Source organism: Puntigrus tetrazona, chromosome 6, assembly GCF_018831695.1.
Source record: "Puntigrus tetrazona isolate hp1 chromosome 6, ASM1883169v1, whole genome shotgun sequence".
Classification (NCBI taxonomy): domain Eukaryota; kingdom Metazoa; phylum Chordata; class Actinopteri; order Cypriniformes; family Cyprinidae; genus Puntigrus; species Puntigrus tetrazona.
Genome location: NC_056704.1, coordinates 19,287,676 through 19,312,980, shown reverse-complemented (window position 1 = coordinate 19,312,980; position 25,305 = coordinate 19,287,676). Strand labels below are relative to the sequence as shown.

At 38.0% G+C, this 25,305-nt stretch overlaps 3 protein-coding genes across 3 annotated transcripts; 1 reads left to right on the top strand and 2 right to left on the bottom strand.

The window, feature by feature from the left end:
- The first annotated feature begins 10,230 nt into the window (after positions 1-10,230).
- On the top strand, positions 10,231-15,090 carry krt4 (keratin 4). The gene is made up of 9 exons (XM_043241839.1): positions 10,231-10,766; positions 12,379-12,587; positions 12,679-12,739; positions 12,844-12,939; positions 13,042-13,206; positions 13,297-13,422; positions 13,510-13,730; positions 13,819-13,880; positions 13,982-15,090. Exons 1-9 carry the CDS (start codon positions 10,341-10,343, stop codon positions 14,116-14,118), a joined length of 1,503 nt encoding a protein of 500 aa, XP_043097774.1. The 5' UTR covers positions 10,231-10,340; the 3' UTR covers positions 14,119-15,090.
- A 125-nt stretch (positions 15,091-15,215) lies between these two features.
- On the bottom strand, positions 15,216-20,335 carry si:dkey-195m11.11. Its single transcript, XM_043241838.1, has 8 exons — positions 20,208-20,335; positions 19,594-19,644; positions 18,477-18,806; positions 18,073-18,375; positions 17,563-17,898; positions 17,179-17,309; positions 16,917-17,094; positions 15,216-15,735 (listed from the first exon to the last, which is right to left on the bottom strand). The coding sequence occupies exons 1-8, from the start codon at positions 20,227-20,229 to the stop codon at positions 15,536-15,538; spliced, it is 1,551 nt and encodes a 516-aa protein (XP_043097773.1). The 5' UTR covers positions 20,230-20,335; the 3' UTR covers positions 15,216-15,535.
- Positions 20,336-22,113: 1,778 nt separating this feature from the next.
- Positions 22,114-24,554, bottom strand: ankrd33ab (ankyrin repeat domain 33Ab). Its single transcript, XM_043242529.1, has 4 exons — positions 24,260-24,554; positions 23,546-23,675; positions 23,260-23,400; positions 22,114-23,036 (listed from the first exon to the last, which is right to left on the bottom strand). The coding sequence occupies exons 1-4, from the start codon at positions 24,530-24,532 to the stop codon at positions 22,210-22,212; spliced, it is 1,371 nt and encodes a 456-aa protein (XP_043098464.1). The 5' UTR covers positions 24,533-24,554; the 3' UTR covers positions 22,114-22,209.
- Between the last annotated feature and the right edge of the window lie 751 nt (positions 24,555-25,305).

The following is a 25,305-nucleotide window of genomic DNA, read 5'->3' as shown; positions in this document are numbered from 1 at the left end:
GTAAATCTGCAGAGAATGCATTCATTTTGGCTTTAAATGCATTTAAAGCACTTATCATATCGACAACAGTCTTACCTTTGCCTTGCAGCTGGCAGTTCAGGAGGTTTAGTTTCCCAGTAATGTCCACCAAAAATGCAAGGTCAAGTGTCCACTCTGTGTCCTCTAGCAGTGAGACATCTTCGCCTTTGGACTGCATGAACTCTTTGATTTCACGCAAAAGAGACAAAAAACGATGCAAAACTCGTCCTCTGCTGAGCCATCTGATTTCTGTGTGTAGCAGTAGGTCCCCATATTCTGCTGACATCTCCTCTAATAGTACCTTGAAAATCCTGTGCTGCTTTGCTTTGGAGCGGATGTTGTTTATGATTTTCACAACGGGAGTCATCACGTGCCCAAAGCCGATCACTTTCGCACACAACGCCTGCTGGTGAATGATGCAATGGTAATGCAGAAATTTGGGGAAGTCTGGGTCACGTTTACAGTGAGCGATGAAACCTGTCTGTCGACCGACCATAGCAGGAGCCCCGTCTGTTGTCACCGCTACCAGCTTTTCCAATGGCACCTTTTTCTGCACGAAAACTCCTTCACCGTGTTATGAGCACAGTAGTCCAAACCAGTTTACCTCTTTCTTAAAATTTCACTTTCATTTACAAATGTGAACCTGTAAAACAAAAAACTAAAGCTAGGAATACGGTATAACAGTAAAATACAGTATTTAACTGTAAATTTAACTTAAAACTGTAAGACCTAAAATTTTAAAACTTCTGGCAACCACAGCTGCTTTTTTTCCATAAATTTTACGAATTTTTAAAAAATGAAATAAACTCTGGAAAGCCCATTTATTGTCTGCTTGTGAGTATGTTTATTATTTTGCCGTTACATAAAAGTGTGCACATTGTAAGCATTTCAGAGTGAACAAGTTTATGTCAGCTCCATTATGGTCCCAGAGCTCTCTGTAGAATATGCTGTGTGTTTTTGTTAAAGAGAGCATGTTCAATATGAGAAACCCTTGTCAAAGTTTTGACAGAACCTGTTGAGCAATGTGCACACGAGTCTGGCTTGCATCCCCAACCCACTGCCACCTTGTTGAAAAACAAATCATAATAATAAATGTAAGAAAACTGACATGTTAATATTTACTTCCCTGTTTTTGGCACAGTGCATTTTTATTAACAAATTATAACTGCATTTAGGGCAAAATGCTTTCTTTTTTTATTTTACTGAATCATTGCAAAGGGCTGAGCATTTCAATTTTGAGTGCAACCATGTTTCTTGTGCAATTAGGGAAATGCATGATGCTTAAAACATTTGGAATTGTTCATGAAAAACTTCTGGGGTTTGTGTGCAGAACAGCGTGCAGTTTCACTTGCAAAGCTTTAAATGAACATTTAAACATTTAAGAATCTCAATGAATTTATGAATCTATAGGATTCTGTTTTTTTTGATTGCTTGCATTGTCATGTTAAAGGGTCTTGAGTAACAGGTTTGCTGTGCTTGCATTCCTTTTTTTTCCTTGGGCTGCAGGGACACTTCAGACACACCCCCATATTCATTCTCACTCTCTCTCTCTCTCTCTTTATTTGCATCTACTGATAGACAGTTCTGAGAGGTGTGCCTTATGCTTAAGCTGTGATAAACAATGAAAGTAGCTATTTAAGCTATTCTGCTTCATTTCTCACCATAAGTCGCTCTTTAGGTGTTGAAGTCCACTCGATACTGGAATGAAACTCGAGAAACCAAGTGCTGAAATAACCAGTTTGAGATTTTCTTCATTTTGAATTCAAATTATTTTATTCAGTTGATAATTCTTCCTGTTTTTTTCTGACAAATTTGCAATGGTGTGCTGTGAGATAAGTGATACTGCAAAATTAATTCATTTAAATGTAATGTTTAATATATGTTATGCATATAGTGGGATCTAAATGAAAAACCTTTAAATATTAAACAACTTATGAAGAAAAGACAAGTTAGTGTCACAAGTTAGTAGTGTAAAATAATTATATGCTGTTCTTCACCATTTCTGGCTTACTACTCAAGTTTAAGCAAATTGATCATTTTAACTACTTTCTACAAAAGGACTTTTTTCTTTCCTATTGAAACTCCATGAGTGCATCCTTAAGTCATCATGTTTATTAAACACTAATATGCCTAGTGGTGTGTGTTTACTCTATAGGTTAAGGTACAAAACATTCCTTTGAACATACGTATGTCCATAAGGTCAGCTTACCAGAGCTGTGTGTGTGTGTATACATATAGGTGTGTGGGCACCGGCAGAGTTTTGTAGATCAAGGTGCACGAAACAGAGCACTTGCACAGACACTCCCAACATAATCAATATTACTGTCACATGATCGTATTGCTTTTTGTTGCATGGGTGACAGTGTATGGTCTTATAAAGTAAGGAGGTATAAGACGCGTACTTTATCTCATATGAAAAACCTTTTCACCTTGTGTTTTAAAATAACATTGTCACACTTAAAGATACATACACTGTCATGTGACAGTTACTTTAGGCAGTATTTGCAGTGATGCATGTATAGACTTGTGTACTTAAGCTTGCTTAGTTTTCTTAGTTGTCAACGTTTCTCAATGCTGAAACCGAAGGAGCTTATTTAGCGACATTTCCCTCTGCCAGAAGCGGTAAATCCTCACACTTGTCTGTCTTTGAGACAGTGAGGGCTTTGTTCAAGGCCTGTCAGCTAATCAAACTTCCAGTGTCCCATAAAGGCAAGATATATAGGTGTAGATGTGTGTGGAGGGAGCGTCCGCTTGTCTAAACACATACCCTCAGCATAAGGGTGATAGTATATTTTTGGCGATAAAATCTTTGATTTTTGTAGTAGCAAGTGTGAGTTTGATAAGCAGTATATATTTTATTCATTCTAAATATGTGAAGAAGAAAGTCCATGTAGTTATTAAGACTGAAAGTTCCAAGAGCGCAACTAGCAACCCCCTTGACCCCACCCACATTTTATGTGTTTGAATGACTGCAGTCAAAAAGAGATAAGCTTGAGGAACGCCTCAGCCTGGCATGATCCACTCCTTTCAAGGCCCCATGGATTGAATGTTGACTAACCTGTCAAGAGACTGACAGACTGACAGAGCTTCAGGTCACATTTACGTGTTCCAAATACATGCATAAACCCATTTAGACACCACAAATATAATTCAGTTCACCTGAAAAATTTGCAAATTCAAGGGAACATCTAATGCAGTAGGTAAATTAATACAGTTGAAATTGTAGGTTTGACCCAGATGCGTGTGACTGTTGAAAGGTTACAAAAGAAATGCATGTGATTGGTTGATGCGAGTTGCTATGAGCAATGCTACTACAAAGCCTGTCCGCTGCTATTGTATTTATGTAATTATGTAATTTAAAGGGCTTGTTTTGTTGATAGGAAATCAGTTTTTATGGCCTCAAATTTACTGAATGTGTACAGTTTCTCAACTCATCTTCTCATTCTGCAATGCCCTCAGAATATAGTCTTACAATGATGTTAAATAATTTTGCAGTAAAGGGTTTGTTTGTTAATGTCAATTTATTAAAGTAGCAATGAATGACATTGTTATTTTTTTTTATTATATTAGTTAGTATGCTAGCTATTTGGAATTTGTAATGCAGCCATTCATCCTAATTTATACCATTTGAATGTTAAATGTAAAAAAGAAAGAAAGAAAAAAAAACAACCTAAAACTTGAGATGAATTGAGAGGAATTGTGTAAAATTATAGTTTTTTGCATTGTAAGGGGTGTTTATGACATTGCAATAGAAATACTGGCTTAAATGAATGGCATACTCATTAAATGTGTATATATGATTTAGTTAATAGTTCATTATTGCCAATAATTGTGAAATTCATTATGTTTATTAAAAAGGTTATAAAACCTCAGAGTGGTTTCATACTGCATTAATGTTAATTTATAACAAATGTAAAAAATATGTAAAAATTCATATTAATTTAGATTTTTGTTAATTATTATGATAGCTAAAAACACTATTGCAAAATGTGTAGTAATGTGTAGTATTTCCTAATGTGTAGTAACTCAATCTTACATTAATCTAGAGTAATTGGCAAAAATAAAATAGTTAAGTAGGTTAAAAAAAGTTCAAAGCTGAGAAATTAAATTTCCATGCCATTATGAGCTATCATATTTAAGATTTTTGCATTAGTTTTGATTGACAGGTCCTTTGTGCATTCTATCAGATCTCAGCCTTTAACATATTTATGATTAAATAAGTAACTAAATACCAAACTAAAAGATAGAGAACAACACAACTATGAAAAATGTGTATGCACAAATACAAGTGCAAGAGATTAGAAAGAGTGCAACAGATAACAAACAGCAGATGCTTCAGTGATGTTGGGCAAGAAAAGCTCAAAAAAGAGTTGGTATGTTCCACTGTGAGGTTGCTATGGTAAAAGTGGCTGGCATGTGTTACCAAGGGCAGAGTGTGTGTGAAATTTGACTGTATGTTTCCATGGAAATGAAGATGACTGGTTTTAGATACACATAATTCACCACAAATTAATGCACCACTAACAGGGAAAAAATCTACCAGTGAGCTAATGTCTGTTTTTTCCTTGCAGAGTTTAGCAGGAAACCCACCCCCTTAACAAAAGAAGGTGGAGCTAGAAGGCTGTAGTTACATAACAAAACGTCAGCAGTAGGCTACTGCTGTTACCTCTTTTTCTCTAAAGGCACAGTTGAAATACATAATTTAGTTTCAAACATGCATCTGTATTGCTAAAGAGAGTCAAAATGTTAAAAAGTTCAGTTCACTACTGTATTTAGTCTTGTGAATGGAACACATGACGTGAATGAAATGAAGAGGAGGGCTGAATCAAAGCTCTCTGTATTACTGTGGACAGGAAGTCTTCGTCATAAACTCTGTGGTTGCTAGGCACTGTAAAAACAAAAAGCAACAATAGTATATGTTACAGGAATACTGTCTTCTGACTGTTGAGACAGGTCCAATCTAAGATATTTTATCCTTTGTAAACAAAAGTGATCTTACTGATCTTAATGCTAACTTCAAAATAGGAATCCAAAACTAATTTTAGAATAGACAGGCACTTCCATGGGAAAATATTCTGTGGTCATGTCACTGTTAGCTGCTAGATTATAGGGGCATTACCATAAGATGAGAAAATATGACTCCGCTATATCTGCTAATGATGTAGAAATGAACAATTGCACACCACCCAGCCGCCCTTCTCTGACTTCATCTCTCTGACTCTGTCACTGCATAAAAGACTATCAATCCGGATTAGGAAGTCTATAGGGTTTAGCTGGTTAGCATCTGCTGGATAGCATTTTTCTGAATTGACAGCCTTTGAAAAGTCATTGGAAAACTAATAATATTTATTGCAAACAAAATCCATCCATTAATTTTCAAAACTGCTTGTCCTATGTAGATCAGCAGGAATGCTGGAACTTACTTCAACAAAAGCTGTATTGTGTCATGCAGTTTGCTTTATGGGTGTCTGTGATTGAAATGCTATATGTTGCGTAACTGTAAAATTGTAAAATCTGTCAAATTCATTATCATTAAAAGTTATTTACTTAAAATCTTGGTGGAGTTTTCACTGAAAACCTATAGGCCGTAGAGAAAATATCACTAAACACTGATTACTGTGTGCTTATGTCTTGAGCTGCAGCATGTGTTCTATTCATCTTAGCACAAGTGGATGTCACCTGCTGTCAAATGCGCTTTTAAGTCTCTTAGTTCATGAAAGTTTAAGTGTTATTATGTTTTATTACTTAATTTTTTTTAACTGCACCTATTAAGGCTTACGCTTGTCTAACTATCATAATATGGACAGCTCTGAACCTGTTCTATTTGGAAAAAGAACTGACTTTATGAATGAGTAATTGCTTAACACGATGTAGAACAAGCAGGTAATTGCTGTCTGTAGTAACGATATCCGAATGAGTAGTAAATGGCCATGAGCAACTGGCAATGGACTGATGTGTCTGCCATATTAAAGCAAATCCTTTCATTCATGAAGACTTAATGTCCTGCCTTGGGCTGCAATAATATTCAAGCACCCATAAATCTCAGTCTCGCTTTTTGAATCCTGCTCTTCCTAGTGTCTTGTACATTTTTATAGAATGAATCACATATTGTGAAAAAAGTGAACCTTGTCGTGTAATGTCTTCTGGTCAGATTTTGTTGCTTAACCATCCCATCTGTTTTTAATTCAGTGGTCTTTTGAAATGGTGTATAAATGTCAGAAATTCTCATAAAATAAAGAAATAAGTCCTACATTTTTAAGGGTAGATTTACTTAGTTTCTGCACTTTAAAGTCTAAAAACGTTATTGTGCAGAAGGAAAAATTAAACAAATGTTGATGTGACATGTTAGCATGGGTTAGGTTGCCACAATTGTCATTTTTGATCATTATTTGACAACTGTTTTAATAAGCGATTTAGTATGAAAGCCTTTAAATATGTTTTAATGGACTGACATAAATATTTATGCAGCAATAAAATAAAAAAAGAAAAAGAAAATAAGAACCTAATATACAAAAATGTAAAATCAAGGCTATTATTAATATAAATTATAATAACTGAATTGCATAAAATAGCAAAAATATATATATATATAGCATAACCTGGTTTGCCCTGTCTCTATGTGTGTGTGCATTTTTATTTCTATTGAGTTCGGTAGTAAATCTGTTGAAATTATGGGTGTGCCTGAAACACATAAAAAGTGTGTCTGTGAACTGGCACACTAAGAGGTATGATTGCGGCTGTTTATATGAGCACCCTCATTGTTTGAAGGCATTCTCCGTTGGTGCACAGCTTTTTCAGAAGTTGCCTACTCACTGACAGTGAGTAATGAGATACTCCGGAGCGAGTTTCTCTAAGTTCTTTAAGCCAACACCCATTCACTATAAGAAGGCATACTCAAGTTATGAGGTAGAAAAAGGAGGAGAAAAGAGGCATGTAGAGACAGAGCCGTTTACACACTTCTTCCACTCCTTGGCCTTTTAAACAAACCAACCAAATAAGAAAGAACAAAAAATAAACAGTAGATACAAATGTATCTGGCTCAGTGCTGCACACATAATCATAACAACCAAGTTTTTCTGCAGTCTAAAGAATCTAATGACGTGACGTCTGATAAAATAAAATAAATGACTAAATAAATAAATAAAAGATAGCCATAACTTAAATTTACATCTATTGTGTGTGTGTGTGTGTGTGTGTGTGTGAAAAATCATAGGTGATTTAATTACGTTTTTAAGGTGTTTCTGGATCCACCTATTACACATTAAAGGTCACGATGAGTGTTTTAAGAAAAGGCCTGTCTGTGCACATGCAATGAAGATATTCTTTTGTAAAGGTGTTGCTTGTTGTCTTGCGCATGCATATCTGCTACATATCTTGATGACCTTCAAGAAAAAAAAAGTTAAACAATAGTAACTTCGGGTGGAGGGAATGTGTGTAATTCGTGACATCAAATTTTTAGTAGTTGCTTCTTAAGAAGGCAAGTTCTGCCTCACAGGAATGGGTGCAGCATATCACAGGGGTGGGCTTCTGTCCACCCTGCAGTCTGGAAATACAGATCGGACTGGTTTCATTCCCCTGAACTCATAGAATTGAGTTAATTGAGTCTCTTCTCTTGAAACCTGGGTTTGTTTACTGGGTAAGATTATTTACTTCACGCAGTAATTGTGAGTTGGATCCAGTTTGTTGATGCAGGGCTCCCTTCTTAGGAAGCCCCGTTCTTTTGAAGTCATAACCCTGTCTTTTCAAAAAGTATGATTTTGGCATGACACCTCATTTACATGCCTATTACCAAATACAAGATATAAAAAAAAACCTGCTGATTCTGGCCTGGCAGCTTCAAGGTGGTCTTATATGCAAAAGAGACATACCACGGCAAGGTCCCCCAGGCAAGTGAATAGGTCTCTAAAAGTCATGTTAATCTAGGTGCAACATTTAGCAGTAGTTGGTCTTGTTGTTTAGCGATCAGTTTTAAAAATGAGAAAGATGTAATTTTAGAGTTTTAAAGCAATAATTTCTGTGTATTGCTGCAAATGCCTACATGAAAGAAAACCTAAAATAAATAATGGTTTGAAATGGAAATATTGATGTACCGTCCATGAAAAGCACAATAAAAGAGTAATGACAAACCCATATCCCCATGCATTATTAAATATTCAAATTAATGAATGTGCAGTTGTGTTTTTGTTCTGTTTGTTTTGTTCTGACTTTTGTTTTGCATGCTTTTAAAATGCAGACAGCTGTTTAGTATGTTTCTCTCGTTAATCCCCTTAAGAGATAATACTCTGGCTGGACTGAATTGGATTAAAAACAAGACTTCAACTTCATCTTATCAGATATAGACTATAGGGTGCCATTGAAACACATATCAGAAGATGTTCTGTTCTGCACCGCCACTGTTTGATCTGCAAATATGGTGTATCTAAAAATGATTCCAGCCTTGTGACTGACAGGTGGCCTGGCCGCATACCTTAGTCTTTTTTTGAAAGAATGTGACAATGTAAATCTGAACTGCTCTTATTAAAATAAAACTTTTGGTAAAATATATTAAAGCGGTAGTGCAGTCTGTGCTATATACTAATCCATATGCAACTTTTTGCATATTTTAAAGCATCATTTCAAAGGTTTATTTCAGTGCGGTTAGTCAGTTAATGATCAAAATGATGGGTGTGTCCAGTCTTGTCACCAGTCAACTAGGAATGTGCCATATGCTATAGATCTTTATCTCTCAAATATGTCAGTTTCATGCACAGATAAATTCTAATTTATATGCTTTATATGCAACTCTAAATGATTTAGTATCATTAACATCTACTTTCATCAGCCATGCAAATATTTCCATATTCTTCTCACAATACACAAATATTTGCATATTCATACTCACAATACACTACTGCAATCCAAATGTGGGTTGCATTGCAATAATGCCAAGGGGCCAAACCCTGTTATGTTATTAGCAGCAAATTACGTACACTTTGTAAAATATCCACAGTACATCTTATCATCAGATCAGATGTGATCCGAACTCAGATACAAAAACATGCATATACACTAATATGAATAATGCCCAAAATCATAGTGCAGACACACCGGCCAAACCCTTGGCCAACCCTTGTCTGATTACTCTAATGGTTTGCTACAGTAAACCCTCTCCACAATGTCCCGGAGATCCAGCCCGGACATGAATTTTCTTGCCTTTCCTTCCCTTGTATGTGACGTCTTTAAGGAAGCTTGAGCACGCCATTGCTAGAGACATAGCTGGATCTTATTGCTCATCACAAACACTCATACAATGCAATGATTGCCGTGAGATGATCTCACACCTTTCACATCTGCTTTATACTATCATAGTGTCATGATAGCTGTAGGTGCTTGTGTAATACTACAAAGTGCCCATCAGCACTGGCTGTGACACCCAGCAGTTGGCTTATCATGTTGACTTGAACTAGAAATGAGAAATGGTCTGACTATGCAGGGCGTGGGAAGCGAGTGATCCTGAAGGAGCTTCCAGGTAGGGCTAAGTGTACTGTATTTTTGTGGCAACTTTTCTCAATGTTTTGCCACTGCTCGACCACACCACTTTGCTCCACCTCAAACACACACACTCATATGTACACACATATGGTGGAGTTTATAGTACCACAGAACACATTCGCTTTGTTAGCTGTGCTGAAGTGTGCGTGTGCACATTTTCCAATATCAGTACGGATGGAAACTGAGTTCCCTGTTTTTTTTCCCCTTGTTAATCTTAACAATGCAACTCTTCAGCTCTTGGGGGGAAAAAAGCCCTGTCGGTTCCAAACACTGGCAAAAGTAGATGGAAAAAAGCCATTCATAAATGTGAAAGTTTCTTCGTGCCCCACCCTCCTGAAAAGAGCAGAGGTTAACTCGCTCTCTAAGTCTGCCCGGCCAACCAGATACTGAGGCAGAAACACACCCGCTGGCAGCCTATGAGAGCTACACTGTCTTTTATTAAATTTTCTTCAGAGTTTCTACTGGAATGTCTGTCCTCAAGTCTCTGCCTCTCCTCCTGTTTTCTCACTACACCTGAGGCGAAGCCTGGGGCTGGGTGTGACACCATTTATCTTGCCACTTTCTCTCTATACCTGTCTAACAGGTAGGGCATGTGTCAGAGTGCATCTGTATGTGACTATGTGTGTGTGAGCAGGCGGCTCCGCCTCCTGAGTGTGTGTATAAAAAGGGTCAGCCAGCTGCAGAGAGACACACAGAGGGACTTTGACTCTCCTTTGTGAGCAACCTCCTCCACTCCTCTCTCAGAGAGCACTCTCGTACCTCCTTCTCAGCAACTCAAAGACACAGGCACCATGGCAAGCACCAGGTCTATCAGCTACAACATCGGTGGCAGCACTGGCTCCATGAGGAAATCTGGCTACTCCAGCCAGTCAGCTTATGCTCCCGGCAGCTCTAGCAGGGTCAGCACCGTGACCAGCGTCAGGAGATCTGGCGTGGGTGCCGGTCCAGGCTTCGGTGCAGGATTCGGTTCTGGAGGCAGCAGCTTTGGCTTCAGCAGCAGCAGCATGAGTGGAGGCTACGGTGGTGGTCTTGGTGGTGGTCTTGGTGGAGGTATCGGCGGTGGCTTCATTGCACCTCCCATCACCGCTGTAACAGTCAATCAGAGCCTGTTGGCCCCCCTCAACCTGGAAATTGACCCCACGATTCAGGCTGTCCGCAATCAGGAGAAAGAGCAGATCAAGACCCTCAACAACCGCTTCGCTTCCTTCATCGATAAAGTAAGTATTCATGCATTCGGTCTCTTAAAATAACGCTGACTTTTACATATTATGCAAATATGCATAATGATATTGCTATGCACTGCGGCTGTAGTGCATTCAAATACAGAACTCTCATTTTATTACTAAGTATGACCTTTGAACGAGTGACTCCTAACACTGGATGCCTTTAGAATTACTACACGCCATAATAGCTTGCAGCTGTAAAAAACTGAGTGACACTTAAAAATGTGTTCTATTGCACAACAGCTTTCCTTCAGCATATCTGCAAGCTAAGTATTTTTCATAGATGTAAAACTTGCATCTGATTACACAAGATCCAGTATCTTTACTAATTGGTTAGTACAGGCAAAGCAATAGTAATAGGCTAATCAGCTATAGTAAATGTTAAACCATTTGTACAAGATCTCTCTAAGCATGGAAAAAGTCTTCAAAAAACCATGACTGAGGCTATCCAAATATGGGTGGAGTTTAGGTAATAACCTAGCAACCATGTGAGTCATAGATACACACATACTGTATATAGAGCATGCTAGATGAATCCCGTGTGTGCGTAGTCCAAAGTCTAGACTTTATTACACCACAAAAATTGCACAGCTTATGAAATTTAAATTGTCATTCAAATCCATCTATGCTGTGCATTTTTTATTTCATCCTCTATCTTAAAAAAAAGCTTGGACCAACTGTATGTTACACCCATATTTGGCTGCAAACAAACACTTCACAACTTTCTGAGCAAATGTGGACAGAAGACACACCCTGAAGGCCATGCAGTCAGCATATATACACACACACCTTTATTTTTTAGTGCCTGTGGGAGAATTTGCAGTAGGCAGTGTATGACCAGGATGAGTCATCAGGACCACAGACACCAGACGCTCCAAACTTTTACTCTGCTTTATAACTTTCTAGCAGCTTACAGGTCAAAGACTATTCCCAATAAATGCCTTTGAACTTTTTCTGAGGTTTAAGGGAAATGTAAATCAAAATGTAACAGGGAAATGTAAATCATTGTTAATGTAAGATAATTACGAGTCCTGAGGAAAAGTGCATTGATATTTCCAGGGCACATCCAGAAAAAAATCAAACAAAATGCATGAAGACAAGTTCAGCAGATTAAGAGGTAGATAGGTGCTGTAATATATGGCTGATCTCCAAATACCACACACAAAGCCTGCCTTAGGGTGTGGCAGGTATGTCTTGTTTCTCTGATGTTGTTGCTCTGTTTTATCTGTGAAGCAATGCAGGTTTGGGGCGAGGCCATTACTGGAAGTTTTTTTTCCAGTCTAGGAGTTTGTAGCTTGTGTGCAGCGCTGCCACACCCAGTCAGTCCACTTTCACCTTCCCTTCCCCCTTCCCTCACTCCACCCTGCCGAAAAATGCCTGCTAAAATGACTCATGGTCATTTGTATTCCCTTAAACAATGCTTCCAGAAAGAGTGCACAAAGAGACTTAAAGAGCTAGGACTACAAAGAAATCATACAAAACAGACAAAACCATCAATCCACTTCATTTATTCATTCATTCACTACTTCAGAATGCATTTTCAATTACATTTTTAACCTCCAAGGAGCTTGAATGTGAACACTAAATTCTTTCTGGCTTTCCACAGGTGCGTTTCCTGGAACAGCAGAACAAGATGCTGGAGACTAAGTGGAGTCTCCTCCAGGAACAGACCACCACCCGCTCCAACATCGATGCTATGTTTGAGGCCTACATTGCTAACCTGCGCAGACAGCTCGATGGCCTGGGAAATGAGAAGATTAAGCTGGAAGGAGAGCTGAAGAACATGCAAGGCCTGGTTGAGGACTTCAAGAACAAGTGAGTTATAATTTTAAAATGGAGTGATCTGATGGAAAACCAACCCCACTAAAACAGAATAGATTTACTCACATTTCCTTTCTCCTAACAGGTACGAAGATGAGATCAATAAGCGTGCTTCAGTAGAGAATGAGTTTGTTCTGCTCAAGAAGGTGAAGATCAGTTATCTTTTTCCTTAAAAGACTTTTTCACTCCTTTAAGGAATTTTGTAACAGCAAACAGCAATAGGGTATAATGTCCTTTCTTTGTCTTTTAGGATGTTGATGCAGCCTACATGAACAAGGTCGAGCTTGAGGCCAAGGTCGATGCTCTTCAGGATGAGATCAACTTCCTCAGAGCAGTCTATGAGGCTGTAAGTAGAATTCTGTTGTGTTGTTGGGCTAACTAAAGCATGTTAGTATTGCTGCTTTGTAAAGGTTGGTTGATTTACTGATCTTTTGGTCTGCATTTGCAGGAACTGCGTGAGCTCCAGTCACAGATTAAGGACACATCAGTCATTGTGGAGATGGACAACAGCAGAAACCTGGACATGGACGCCATTGTGGCTGAAGTTCGTGCTCAGTATGAGGACATCGCCAACCGCAGCCGTGCTGAAGCAGAGAGCTGGTACAAACAGAAGGTTGGTCAAGCTCTCATAACTTCAGCTCTTGAAGATCACTTCATCTGTGGCCATGCAAGTGCTCATTTTTTGTCAATATATATGTTACAGTTTGAGGAGATGCAGTCCTCTGCTGGTCAGTATGGTGAGGACCTCCGCTCAACCAAGGCTGAGATTGCAGAACTCAACCGCATGATTGCCCGCCTGCAGAACGAGATTGATGCCGTCAAGGGACAGGTATTGTTGAGCAAGGGTTGAAACATAAATGCTTCACATACTGTTTATGTATAGAAGCTGACTTTATACATGTTATTGTCAATTTAGCGTGCCAACTTGGAGGCTCAGATCGCTGAGGCTGAGGAGCGTGGAGAGATGGCAGTGAAGGATGCCAAGCTCCGCATTAGAGACCTTGAGGAAGCCCTCCAGAGGGCTAAGCAAGACATGGCCCGCCAGGTGCGCGAGTACCAGGAGCTCATGAACGTCAAACTGGCTCTGGACATTGAGATCGCCACATACAGAAAGCTGCTGGAAGGAGAGGAGAGCAGGTAGGAAGAATATCACTGTAATATTTACACTCTCAAATCTATTCAACAAACCTTGAGATTTGCAAAAACTGTTGACTTCTTTACACAGACTGTCCAGCGGTGGAGCTTCAGCTACCATTCATGTGCAGCAGTCTTCTGGTGTCTCATCCGGTAAATCTCTCTCTCTCTCTTTCTCTCTCTCTCTGAATATAATCCAAATCTCATTCTCAAAGTCATGTTGGATACATGTCTAAATTTTCTTTCTCTTGCAGGTTTCTCTGGTAGCAGCTCTGGATTCGGCTATGGCGGAAGTTACGGTGGCTCTTCAGGATTTGGTGCTGGATCAGGATATGGCGGAGGTTCCATCAGCAAAACCAGCGTCACCACTGTCAGCAGTAAACGCTTTTAAAGAGAAGCACCCCCAACCCAACCCATCCCGGCATCCTATTTTCCTTACCTGCAACTAGATCACTCTGAACCTTCTTACAACTCAAACCATCTATGGTGCTATATTCTAGCCAGACAGCTATCCCCTGTTAATGAGGAGATGAGGACAATGATTTCTTAAACACAAATTAAGTTTTAGGTTGCTCTGTGTGTTGAGGGTAGTTACAGCAAAACATGCATCTCTTCTCTGGTGGCATCACTGCCATATTAAGTCAAATCAACCCAACTACACTAAAATAACACCAGAAAGAATGTAACAGAGAATATGTGCTCCCAGTCACTGAATTGTTTTATTTCTGCACTGATATGTATAGGGAAAGTGAGACTTGAATGCAATATATACACATAGAAACCACTGAAGCCAATTAGGCCCTTCACAACAATTGGATTTCAGTCTCATTAGCATAACCACAAGCAGTACTATGGTTTCACTGGATCAGGGATGTGCTATACAGGTCCTGAAAGTCCTGGTTGAATGTTTTGTGCTGTTTCAAGCTCCCTGCTGTATTTCTGCTGACGAATATGACTTTATGCAATGGCTGTCAGTGTTAGTTTACCTATCTGCTATAAAAAGTACAATGCTGTACTCGGCCTATAACTGATGGCAGTGACTTGTGGGCTTCCAATGTCCAGTTACCTCACATTCTAGGGAGATCTGTTACAGCAAAAAACAGGCACAATGGCATTTCCATGGACCATCCCTCCTAAACTGTGTGTACTTGCTGACTTGAAAGCAGAGAGCTGCATTTACTGTGTGGTGACTGTACTACCTTATACTTTCCCCTTTATTCAAACTGCTTCCAGAGCGTATTTTACAGCCCCTGTTATAAATGGAAAAGTGCAACAAAAATGAAACCATGTTCAACCAGATTTATTTTGTATTGATTGACTTGACACCAACTTAAATCTGAATACAATAAATCTGAGACTACAAGTTTTGTCTTGATTTGTCTTTGTTGTTGTTGCATGAAATGTTGAAAACATTTACCAATTATGAGCATTTTTGACATTAAAGAACTGCATATGGATAAAAGTTAGACAATGCAACCACAAAGAAAATAGGTAAAACAGATACATTTATTAATTAGAATGAAGTTTGATTCACTCCACCGTAAAGTTGACTCACTTTATATTGAACATCTTGCAGACTAACTAGTATACTAACAGACTCTTATTTTTAATGCTTTTGTAAAACTAGGTTAGTTCGTTTTTTAACATTATAACTTTGATATCTAAATATTCTCTATTGTACAGAATTGCAAAAAGCATTGATTGTCTTTTCTTCAAGATTTATCAAACCTTATATTTCATGTGGAATGTTGTCCAGATGACATGTTAACATGTTGAAGCATATGGTTAAACATATTTTCAGCCATAAATTAAACTTCTTTGCCTTCAAGTTGCTGTGGTGGGTAGCTGGCATTGTTATCTGGATTTTCAGTATTGGTCTGTGGAAATTCATTGGCCTGTACCTCTTCTGTGGCGGTTCTAAATATACAAATATACACTAGAATTGCTAACCCAAAAGCAGTTGTGAGAACACCTGCTACAATTGGCACTGGATCTGGAGGATTGTATACTGCAAAAGACAAACAGAAAAATGTAAATAATTATACGGCACACATGAGCACTGTGTCAATAAGAAAACTATTGTGGCTTTAACATATCTTGGTTTACAGAGACAAGGAAATCATTATTTTAGCTTGTCCTTAGGTTTTACTATAACATGTCAGTCCTTAAGAGGTGCTGCTTAAGACCTGCTCTTTTTGTAATCAACACCTTCATAACTGGTTCTACTCATTCTTGGTGTAAAATCATGTCATTAAAAGTGCAAACTGCAACAAATACATGGCAGTAGTTCGGCACTGCCCCCTGGCGTTGGTTCTTTAACTGAATTAAGAGTTGTTTTCAACTGCTTTACTTTTACTTTACTCACAATTTCTGAAACCTGACACTCAAACATTAAAACCACACACCAAATCTGCAGAACCATTTTCTAATTCTCTGCCTTTGAATTTAATTTCACAAAACACAACACACAATTCTATGTGTACAAAAATAACAGGAGGTGTATTGATTTCCTTTTTTTAAACGCACTAATTGATCAGTGCCTCACGCTAACTCTATCATTGCTTTACTTAACACTAACCAATCATGGTGTTAGATTATAATAGGCAATGGAAAAATCTCCCTTTACAAAATTACAAAATTCTAATTTCTGATCTAAAATACAGATGATTTTTTATTATCAATATTAATATTTAATACTCCAGTCTTCAGTGCCACATGCTCCTTCAGAAATATGCTGATTTGCTCTTTAAAATTGCATTTATTATTAATAATATTTTGAACAGTTGAGTGCAAATTACTTTTATTTAGCAAGGATGCTTTAAATCGATCAAAAGTAATGACAAACACGTATAATGTTTCTAATTATAATGTTTCTGCAGTGTAATGCTTCTGAAGGACCCTATGACTGGAGTGCCGATGCTAAAAATTCATCTTAAAATATATTTGTAAATGGTATATCCAAAATTATTTTGAATTGAATGCAAATAAATTTCTAATTTTGCGTGTGCAATTATTGGATTTATGTGTAGTTTTGAAAAAAGAAGCAACATTTTTAAAATGTAAGCAGTTGATAAAAAACATAGGAAAGAGGTAAAGAATACTGTATGGTTTGGTGAAAAAATGTGCTAAAGTTATTTACAGAATCTTAGTTATAATGCATCAGAAATGTAGTTGTTCATAGGCACTCACTGTAAATGAAGACTGAATTGCTTGGTTGAGACAGTTTAATTTTTGAAGACGTAAGATGGAAAAAACATTCATACTCTCCTTCAGGCACTGGGGCATGCTGTGTGAAAGACACAGTTGAGCCTGGTTTGCTGTACGTTTCAGTCACATGAACACCATCCTTTTTAAGCACTGTGTACCCCTAAACAGGAAGAAAAGACTGTATATGTATCAAAAACATACAAACAATCAGCCTAACTGTAATAGTTTTAATAGGGTGACTTACATAGTCTACTGATTTTAAATAAGTTGAGTAGGTAGAGCAGGAGATTTTCACATCTTGTTTGTCCGTGACATACATTCTGGAGTTAGGAGAAACAGACATATCCACAGACAGTTCTGGTCGGGGCAATGCATCTGGAAATGTGGAGAGTGAAATGAAGACATCTATTAGTCAGGTGTCCCATGAATTAGAGTTTTGTGGTTTAAAGGAGTTAAACAGACACATTCAAAAGCTCTCTTTTCAATTGGGACCAAATGTTGAGGATTCCACTTAAATAATCTCAAATCACAATTGATTTAAATTCATTAGGTATTTTCATGGTGTCTTTAAAACATTTTCTAGTAAAACGTCATTGCAATGATTTTGTGCAGTCTCAAGCTGTCTCACCTGAGCAAATTATATAGAGCATGCCTCTCTGTTTGCAATCTCCAATTTCCTTCACTGGACAATCCATGATCTTTTTTTCTTTCCCACTGCATCTGATGCCCCCGACTGTTGTTGCAAACAGCCGTTTGTCATCCCAAAGCCTATCCCACTTCAGCACAGACCCACAGCCCAGTTGCCTGCATACCACTTCAGCCGTGGCGGCAGCGGAAGACGAATCTGCATCGGTATCGACTTCCTTCTGACAAACAGGTTCCCACTTCCCTTTGATTGTGACATCCAGAAATCCTAGACAGCTCTCTCCCCGTGACTGTTCCCAGAGTCGAACCAGAAACTTTTCTAATGGACCACAGGGGAAGGAAACATACATACACACTTGACTTGTAACACAAATTAGAACGCATTTGTTCCTTCGAAACTCAGATATGGTATATATATTGTATATAATTCAATTTGATGAAAGCACGCACATAAACTTTCCGCATAAAAAAAGAATGCATTGCTCTTCTGTACCTGGGATGGCTTGCTCGCTTTTAGACAGAGATGAATGTAAGACTTTTCCATTGTACATCATCTCCATTGAGCAGGCGAATTCTACTGGTTCAACGGCATTAGTCTGTCTTAAAATGATTGAAGTGTTATTCGTGAGAAATAGTGAACCAACCAAAGTCCAGTTGGATCCAGGGGTGACAGGGCGGTAATACAGACTCAGTGTGATGTTTGGGAGGCTGTAGGCTGAGTCACATTGTACAGTGTAATTTTGACCAATCATAAATACATTTGGGTGCACGGTCACTGTGGGAGAAGTGAGGGATGCTGGGAAAGAGAGAAAGAAACAGGTCGACATTTCGGGAGAATATCTGTAATGCTTAATACATAACAACAAAATCATTCACATAATAATTCACGTAACTTACATACGACTAAGGTAATATTGTTGCTTAATGCAGAATAGGGATTCTTTGAATCAGTCTGAGTGGATTTGTACCAGCACACAATTTTTCCTTCAAACTTGGCTGTTGCAGGGATCGTAAAATATGTGGACTCCGCTTGTTTGACGACATTAGAGGTCACCCAGGCTTCTGTGGTTTCTGGGGTCTGTGAGGGGCTTTCCAACTTGCCCACAGACACAGTTACGGGATATGAAGCACTCCGAGGGGTAGCACAAACAACATTTACTATGTAGTTTAGCTCATTATTTTCTTTTTCTCCAAAATCATACCTGAGTGTAGGCGCTGGAGCATATGCTGGAGGTGAGAGACCGAAAAAAAGAAAAGGGAGGACAACACTTATTAATGACTGCAATGTTGTATTAGCATTTCTACAGCAGCTTTACTTTTAGCTTACGGTGCGCTCGTTCACTTCAAATCAATTATTATAGTAAGCAGAGCCAATCCTCCACTTATGAATATTTTTATTAAACAAGAATGCAATAAATTGGTCAAAAATGTCAGTAAAGATATTTGTAATTTTACTAACTATTTCTACTTCCAATAAATTGTGCTCTTTTGAACTTTCTTTTTAGCAAAGAAAAATGCATAATGGTTATTAAATACAAAGCAGTGCAACATTTAAATAGAAATGTGTCTAAATGCACTAAATCAGCATATCAGAATGATTTCTGAAGGATGATGTGACAATGACTGCAGCATTGGTTTTTGAATTACATATTTAGCTTTACCGTCACAGAAATAAATTACATTTTAAAATATACTAAAATACAAAGCAGTTAACATTAAAGCTAAACCTAAGCTTGGCCAAAATATTACAGCACACATGAAAATCTGATTATCATGCATACTACTGCACATCTGATTTAATGACCATTCATGTTTTTACACACACATTAGGCCTATATGTATTTTTCTAGAAGAATCCCAACAACCTGCATTAATCTTTAGTTAATTTAGAGCAGGTTAGTGAGAAAACAACAGGATAGATCTGATGTAATGTGACCTGACTGAAAAAATGCACCTCCTTCTGAAGACTGACCATCTGTGTGTATCTGCATATGTACAGGAGTAGGATTCTTACCCTGAGACACCGTTTCTCTCACATGCATTAGCCAGCACACCACAGATAGCACTATGAAGCAAGAGTGATTGCAATATACTGTGAAAAACAGGATTTTCCAAATTAAAAGTTCATGAAATGTGCATATTGTAATGTTTTCTACATGGGGAAAAAAACTACATGATATACTCAGATATAAAATCTCAGATATACTGTATATAAAATAGTTTTTTAGGTCTACAAAATATTTTTTAGCAAATACATTTGAACTTTACAAATATGTATTACAGTATTGTAAGTCAAATGAACTCAAGGTTTGGAAACGTAATGTAATTTGTACACTGGCCTATCTGAGCTGTCTAAATCTGATCATGTTTATCTTCTATGTTTAGAAACAATTAATATTTATATAAATACATATATAACACAGTTTTCCCCCTCTTCTCCTCACTGTGAATAACTGGGTAAGGGTTTTTTGGGTAACCCTGATTAACATTGTCTAAACTGTACTGTTGAAAGAATTGGAGTCAGTTGTTCTTGCAACTGGTTACATTTAATGGCTACATTAAATGCTCCTCAATTGAATATACTCCAATGTGTTTAAAAATATAAGGTATCAATAAATAAACTCTTACCTCCTGTGTTGTGGATAATCATCTTGAAACCAGCAACTGAAACTGTGACACAGTAAGAATGAAAAGTGCTTAAATCCACATCAAAACATTTGAAATTTCCAAATGGTGCAACAGTAACATTAACTAACAGGAAGTTCACCGACCTCAAAAAAAGATGTAACTTTACTGTGTTTAAGCAATTTCAGTGTCATTTAAAAGTTTTATTTTTTTCATCGTAAGTTAGGATATGTAAATGATAAATTAACATATTTTTTTTAATAGCCCATAATTTATTTCAATACCTCTGTGTCACCTTCTCTGGACTTTGTTATTGTTTTTGTCGTGTGCCATGTGTTCCGTTTAACCCACTTTAGTTAATTGTCTTCAGCTGTGTGTAGTTAATTTAGTGTTTTACCTGGTGTATTTAAGTCCTGTGATTTTCAGTTCTGTTGGTCCGATCTCGTCTTTATGTGCGTGTGATTTTGTCTGATCTGCCTGCCTGTATTTATATTGTTTATTTCATCTCTGAGTAGATTAAAGCTTTATTTACCTTTATGCTCGTTGTGTGCTTACCACACGCGTGACACTCTGCCTATACATTAACATTTTTAATATTTAACAAGTGAATTCCTTAATTCTAAAAAGTAGTTGTCTCTTATGGCCAGTTATCTTACGGTCTAGTTTTGTTGTTGATCTTATCATTACAAAAGCGATTCCAGAGCATGTCTTTTAGTAGCCATGGCCCATGATCCAAAACTCAACCAGAGAAACTTATCATGGCTAGATCTCTAATCCTGCATAGCTTTACTGCTGCTCTCCACATGGTTGTGTTGCATAACTATGAGAGAGCCGATTACTGACTGCTCAGCCTCACGTCTGTCCTTGCAGTGCTGTCAGACATGATACACAGGTGGGAGAGAGGATAAGAGAAAGCCAGAAAGACCATCTTTGTGTACTACGGCATTCAGTTTATTAAATGATATTTACAAACATAATACATTATCGTTATTATTTTGACTTCCTTCTATAACACACCTGATTCAGATTATCAGCTCTTTATGAGAGAATCAATCAAATTAACTGTGTGTTCTAGACAAGAGAGACATGCAAAGAATCCCCCCAGGACCAGAGTTGAGAACCACTGCCTTTAAGTTATATGTAGCATATAGAGGTAATGTACAAGAATATACTTTATAGGTTTTGTACTCCACAGTGAAAGCATTGTGGTAAAATACAGTAAAAACTATTTCACAGGTGAACAGGATATATGTTATCGCCTGACTAAACCACACCAGGTCTCATCACATTCGCTTATCGAGAAAATAATAATAGCAATATAAACAGATATCAATTTAACATCCAAATGTTAGTGTAATGCATTGTGATTGACATTCATTATGGTAATCTATGGTATCTGCTTTGAAGGCATCTTGAGTAAAAAAAAGTTCCATATTTAATCAAGCTGACCTGGAAATGGTGCAACCTGTTTTACAGAATACAGAAGTCTGTTGCACATATCCCTGATTGCAAGTAAACTGTGGTTAATGTAATAGTTTCGCATATAAACTTGGTGATAGACTATAAGTAATCATTTAGTTAAATATACATTTAGAGCTGTAATATTTTTGGTTAAGCACAATTCAGTTCTGATGATGTCTGTGTCAGCAATTATTCCCATCTAATCAGAGATCTTAAAGCCTATAAGACTGAAATGGTCATCGATAAATTGCTCAGCAATTAACCCTAACCCTAACCCTAACCCTAACCCCAACCCTAACCCTAACTAACCCTAACCCAACCCTAACCCTAACACTAACCCCAACCCTAACCCTAACTAACCCTAACCCAACCCTAACCAACCCTAACTCTAACTGATTTCTGAAAGACGGAAATGCACTGCTTTCAAAATGCACTTCCAAGGCTTATTTGTTCTTCACTGTTGCTTCACCAATTCTTTCATCATGCATCTCCCCACACACATTTACACGGCAGGCAGCCTCACTCAGGGTTCAGAAATCCCACCTTAATCATCACACCTTTTCTTTTTTCCTTTATCTTTGCTTTTTTTCTCCTTCTCCTTCACTGCTTTCTTCTCTTTCTTCTTTTCATCTTTAGCCTCCTTATACTTCCACTTCGGAGGTTCCAGGTAACCTTTCTGCTTTTTATTCTTCTTCTCCTTTTTTGGCGTTGGCTCAGAGGATTTGGTAACTTTAATCTGCGGGATACAGCCGGAGGGGAAGACGCTGTTGCACCTTGAAGCCACGCTACGAGGAATGAACGTACGCATTCCAGACTGGGCAATGGACAGCACACTGCCTCGTCTCTCTGTATCGGCACAGCAGGACAAAGAGACAGACTCAGCCGAGTGGACAGAAGGAGAAATGGAGGAGATGGAGCTGTTTCGATGGCACAGTGAACTCTCTTCCAGCTGCTTGTGTGAGTGCTTCTGCATGAGCTCTGCCACAGTAAGCCGACACTTTCCCATCTGCGGAGGGCTACTCGGACACAACGGTCGCGTGGCCGTGGCTATGAACGGGCTGCGTAGGCTGGTGGTCATTCGTACCATGTGATCCATGACACCATTGTCCTGAGGATCACGTGGAAAACTGAAACCAAAAGTACTCTTGAGATGATGAGTCACCTTCTGGCTGGCACTTTTATTGGCTGTTGCTTTTCTGACCAGCACCTTAAGGTTGGGCCACTCTGGGACGTAAGTGTCGCAGAACTGTTCAGCTGTGGGATGAAGGGCAAGGTGGCGCAGACGATTCAGTGTGTCAAAGCGACCTGTTTTCAGTGCCCAGTCACGTGCACATTTACCACGGTTGGAGTCTACAGCATTTACATCAGCACCTAACAAAGAACAATACAGAGAACTTAATACAATGTGATGTCTATCAGAAGGATGCTGGAAGACTACACTTCTAAAAATAAAGAATGCTGTATAAGAAATCGCTTTGTCTGTCTAGTCATCTTTTGCTTGGCTGTCTAATTACTTAATTAATCTTATGGATGCTACTGAGGCAAACTGATTCAGTGCCAGCTACGCCATTCTTGATTGTGTACAACTACTAACCGTGCATTATAAGAGCTGCCACCACATCATTCCTGCCCTGTATCGCAGCTTTAATAAGCGCAGTGAATCCTCTGTTGTCTCTGATCTCTGTCTTTGCTCCAGGGAAGTAATTCATGATGTAATTACATATGGAGACATGACCTGTATAAAGAAAGATTTAAAAAAACTTTTATTTTTAGAACATTTATTTTCGATGTGTTACACTCAAATAGTATTTAACATGAAATCATTGTCATTCCTTAATTCTATGTAAATTAAGATTGATTGCATCATATTATCAACTGACCAGCTTGAGCTGCGATCATCAGAGCGGTGTTGCCGTCATTGTCTTGGTGATTAATATCCAAATGTGGACAGCCATGCAACTCGTAAACAATTGTAAGAAAGCCTTTATATGCAGCCACCATCAGTCCATTCTACAAGAAAGATTAACAGGTAAATATTTCATAAACAATTAACCCACAATAATTGTAGCACTAATGAAGTAGTCTAAAACTCTTTCCTCAGTGATGAGATATGCCTACAATATTTGTTAAATAAACAAGAAAGGGACCCACTTTATATTAAGTGGCTGTGTATGTACTTGAATCAAAAAAAAAAGTACAAGGCATATTGTATTGCTAATCACTTTTGCTGTTATTGAGGTGGGATATAGGTAAGGTTAGGGGCAGGTTTGGTGTTATGAGTAGGTTTAAAGGTGGGTTAAGGTGTAAGGGATTCATCAACAGTGTAATTATAAATGCAATTACAGAAATTAAGTACAAATGTAATTAGATGCTGGTATTTTTAAAATATAAGTACAATGTAAAAGCATGTATGTAATAATTTTAATGTAAGTACATAGTAGTTAAGGCCACTTAATATATAGTGGGACCTAAGAGAGTCTTATCAAGTAAAAAGTAAAAGTAATTTAAATGTACTTCTTTTTATTGCATTACTGATTTTTCTGCTCTGTGATTAGTCAGTCGGTCTCATGCTCTCTAATACTAATCTGTCTTACCCTGCCATTAATGTCAACCTCCATGACCTCATCGCAGGTCACACCTTGTTCCAACACTCTCTTCAGAGCCTCTGGGTCATTTTGAACACAAGCCTCATATAGTGTGCTAGCAGTTCCCTTTTTCTTTTCCTCTGGTTCATAATCAGGGAGAACAGAATCATCAGACAGCAAGCTTCCAGAGTCTGACTCTTCTTCCAACAATGAGATTTCATCCTCGTCCGGGCCTGACCCCAGATTTGGGTCCTCAAAGACAGAGCTTTGAACTGCTGCCATGCCTCCAGAGTTCAATCTTGCCTACACCATCTTTGCTGGCACTTGAGGAAAGTGTTCCAACACGGGTTGTAGTGGGTCAGCAACCTGAGATGAAGGAATGCACTCCGAGTGTTTATGGCCCCTGTCTTGAGGTAAACAGACCAGCAGAGATAAACCACAAGGTTCTCTAACCAAGTGAACCTTCAAATAGATCAATAAACAAACACATAAAGCACTGCCATTGATGGCAACTATTATCATGCGACCTGTTCCAAATCTTTTGATGCAAGAAAGTTAGAAGTTTTCATAGCTCTGAATTTAGCCTGGTATTTGCGCTTAAATTGTCATTGCTAAATCTGGCTAGCTAAGGCTTAAAATAAACAGATGCCTGTAAACAGGCTTAAATACGATACACTCTAAAAACACACGTTACCTCAAATAACTCTACTATTTATATATGTATATGTTGATACAGTCATTTTATGTTGTGAAACATATTTAGTTTAGTTACAAAAACTGGTACTTCGATTACTTATTCAATTAAATATTGCTCTGGTTTTGCATGTCATACAAATCTAGCAAAAACAAGAAACCAAAGGTTACAACAATAAAGCAATAAACAATTTAGCCCTCTAATGAACAATTGAGAAAACAGCCAGATGCTCTTAAATACTGACAGCCTGGCACATATATTTTAAACTTGATTTAAAAGAGAGATTTTAAAAAATATGGAGTATAACTCACCTGTGTCCATACTTCAAAAGAAAAAAGGTATCTTCAGGGAATGCTGCCTA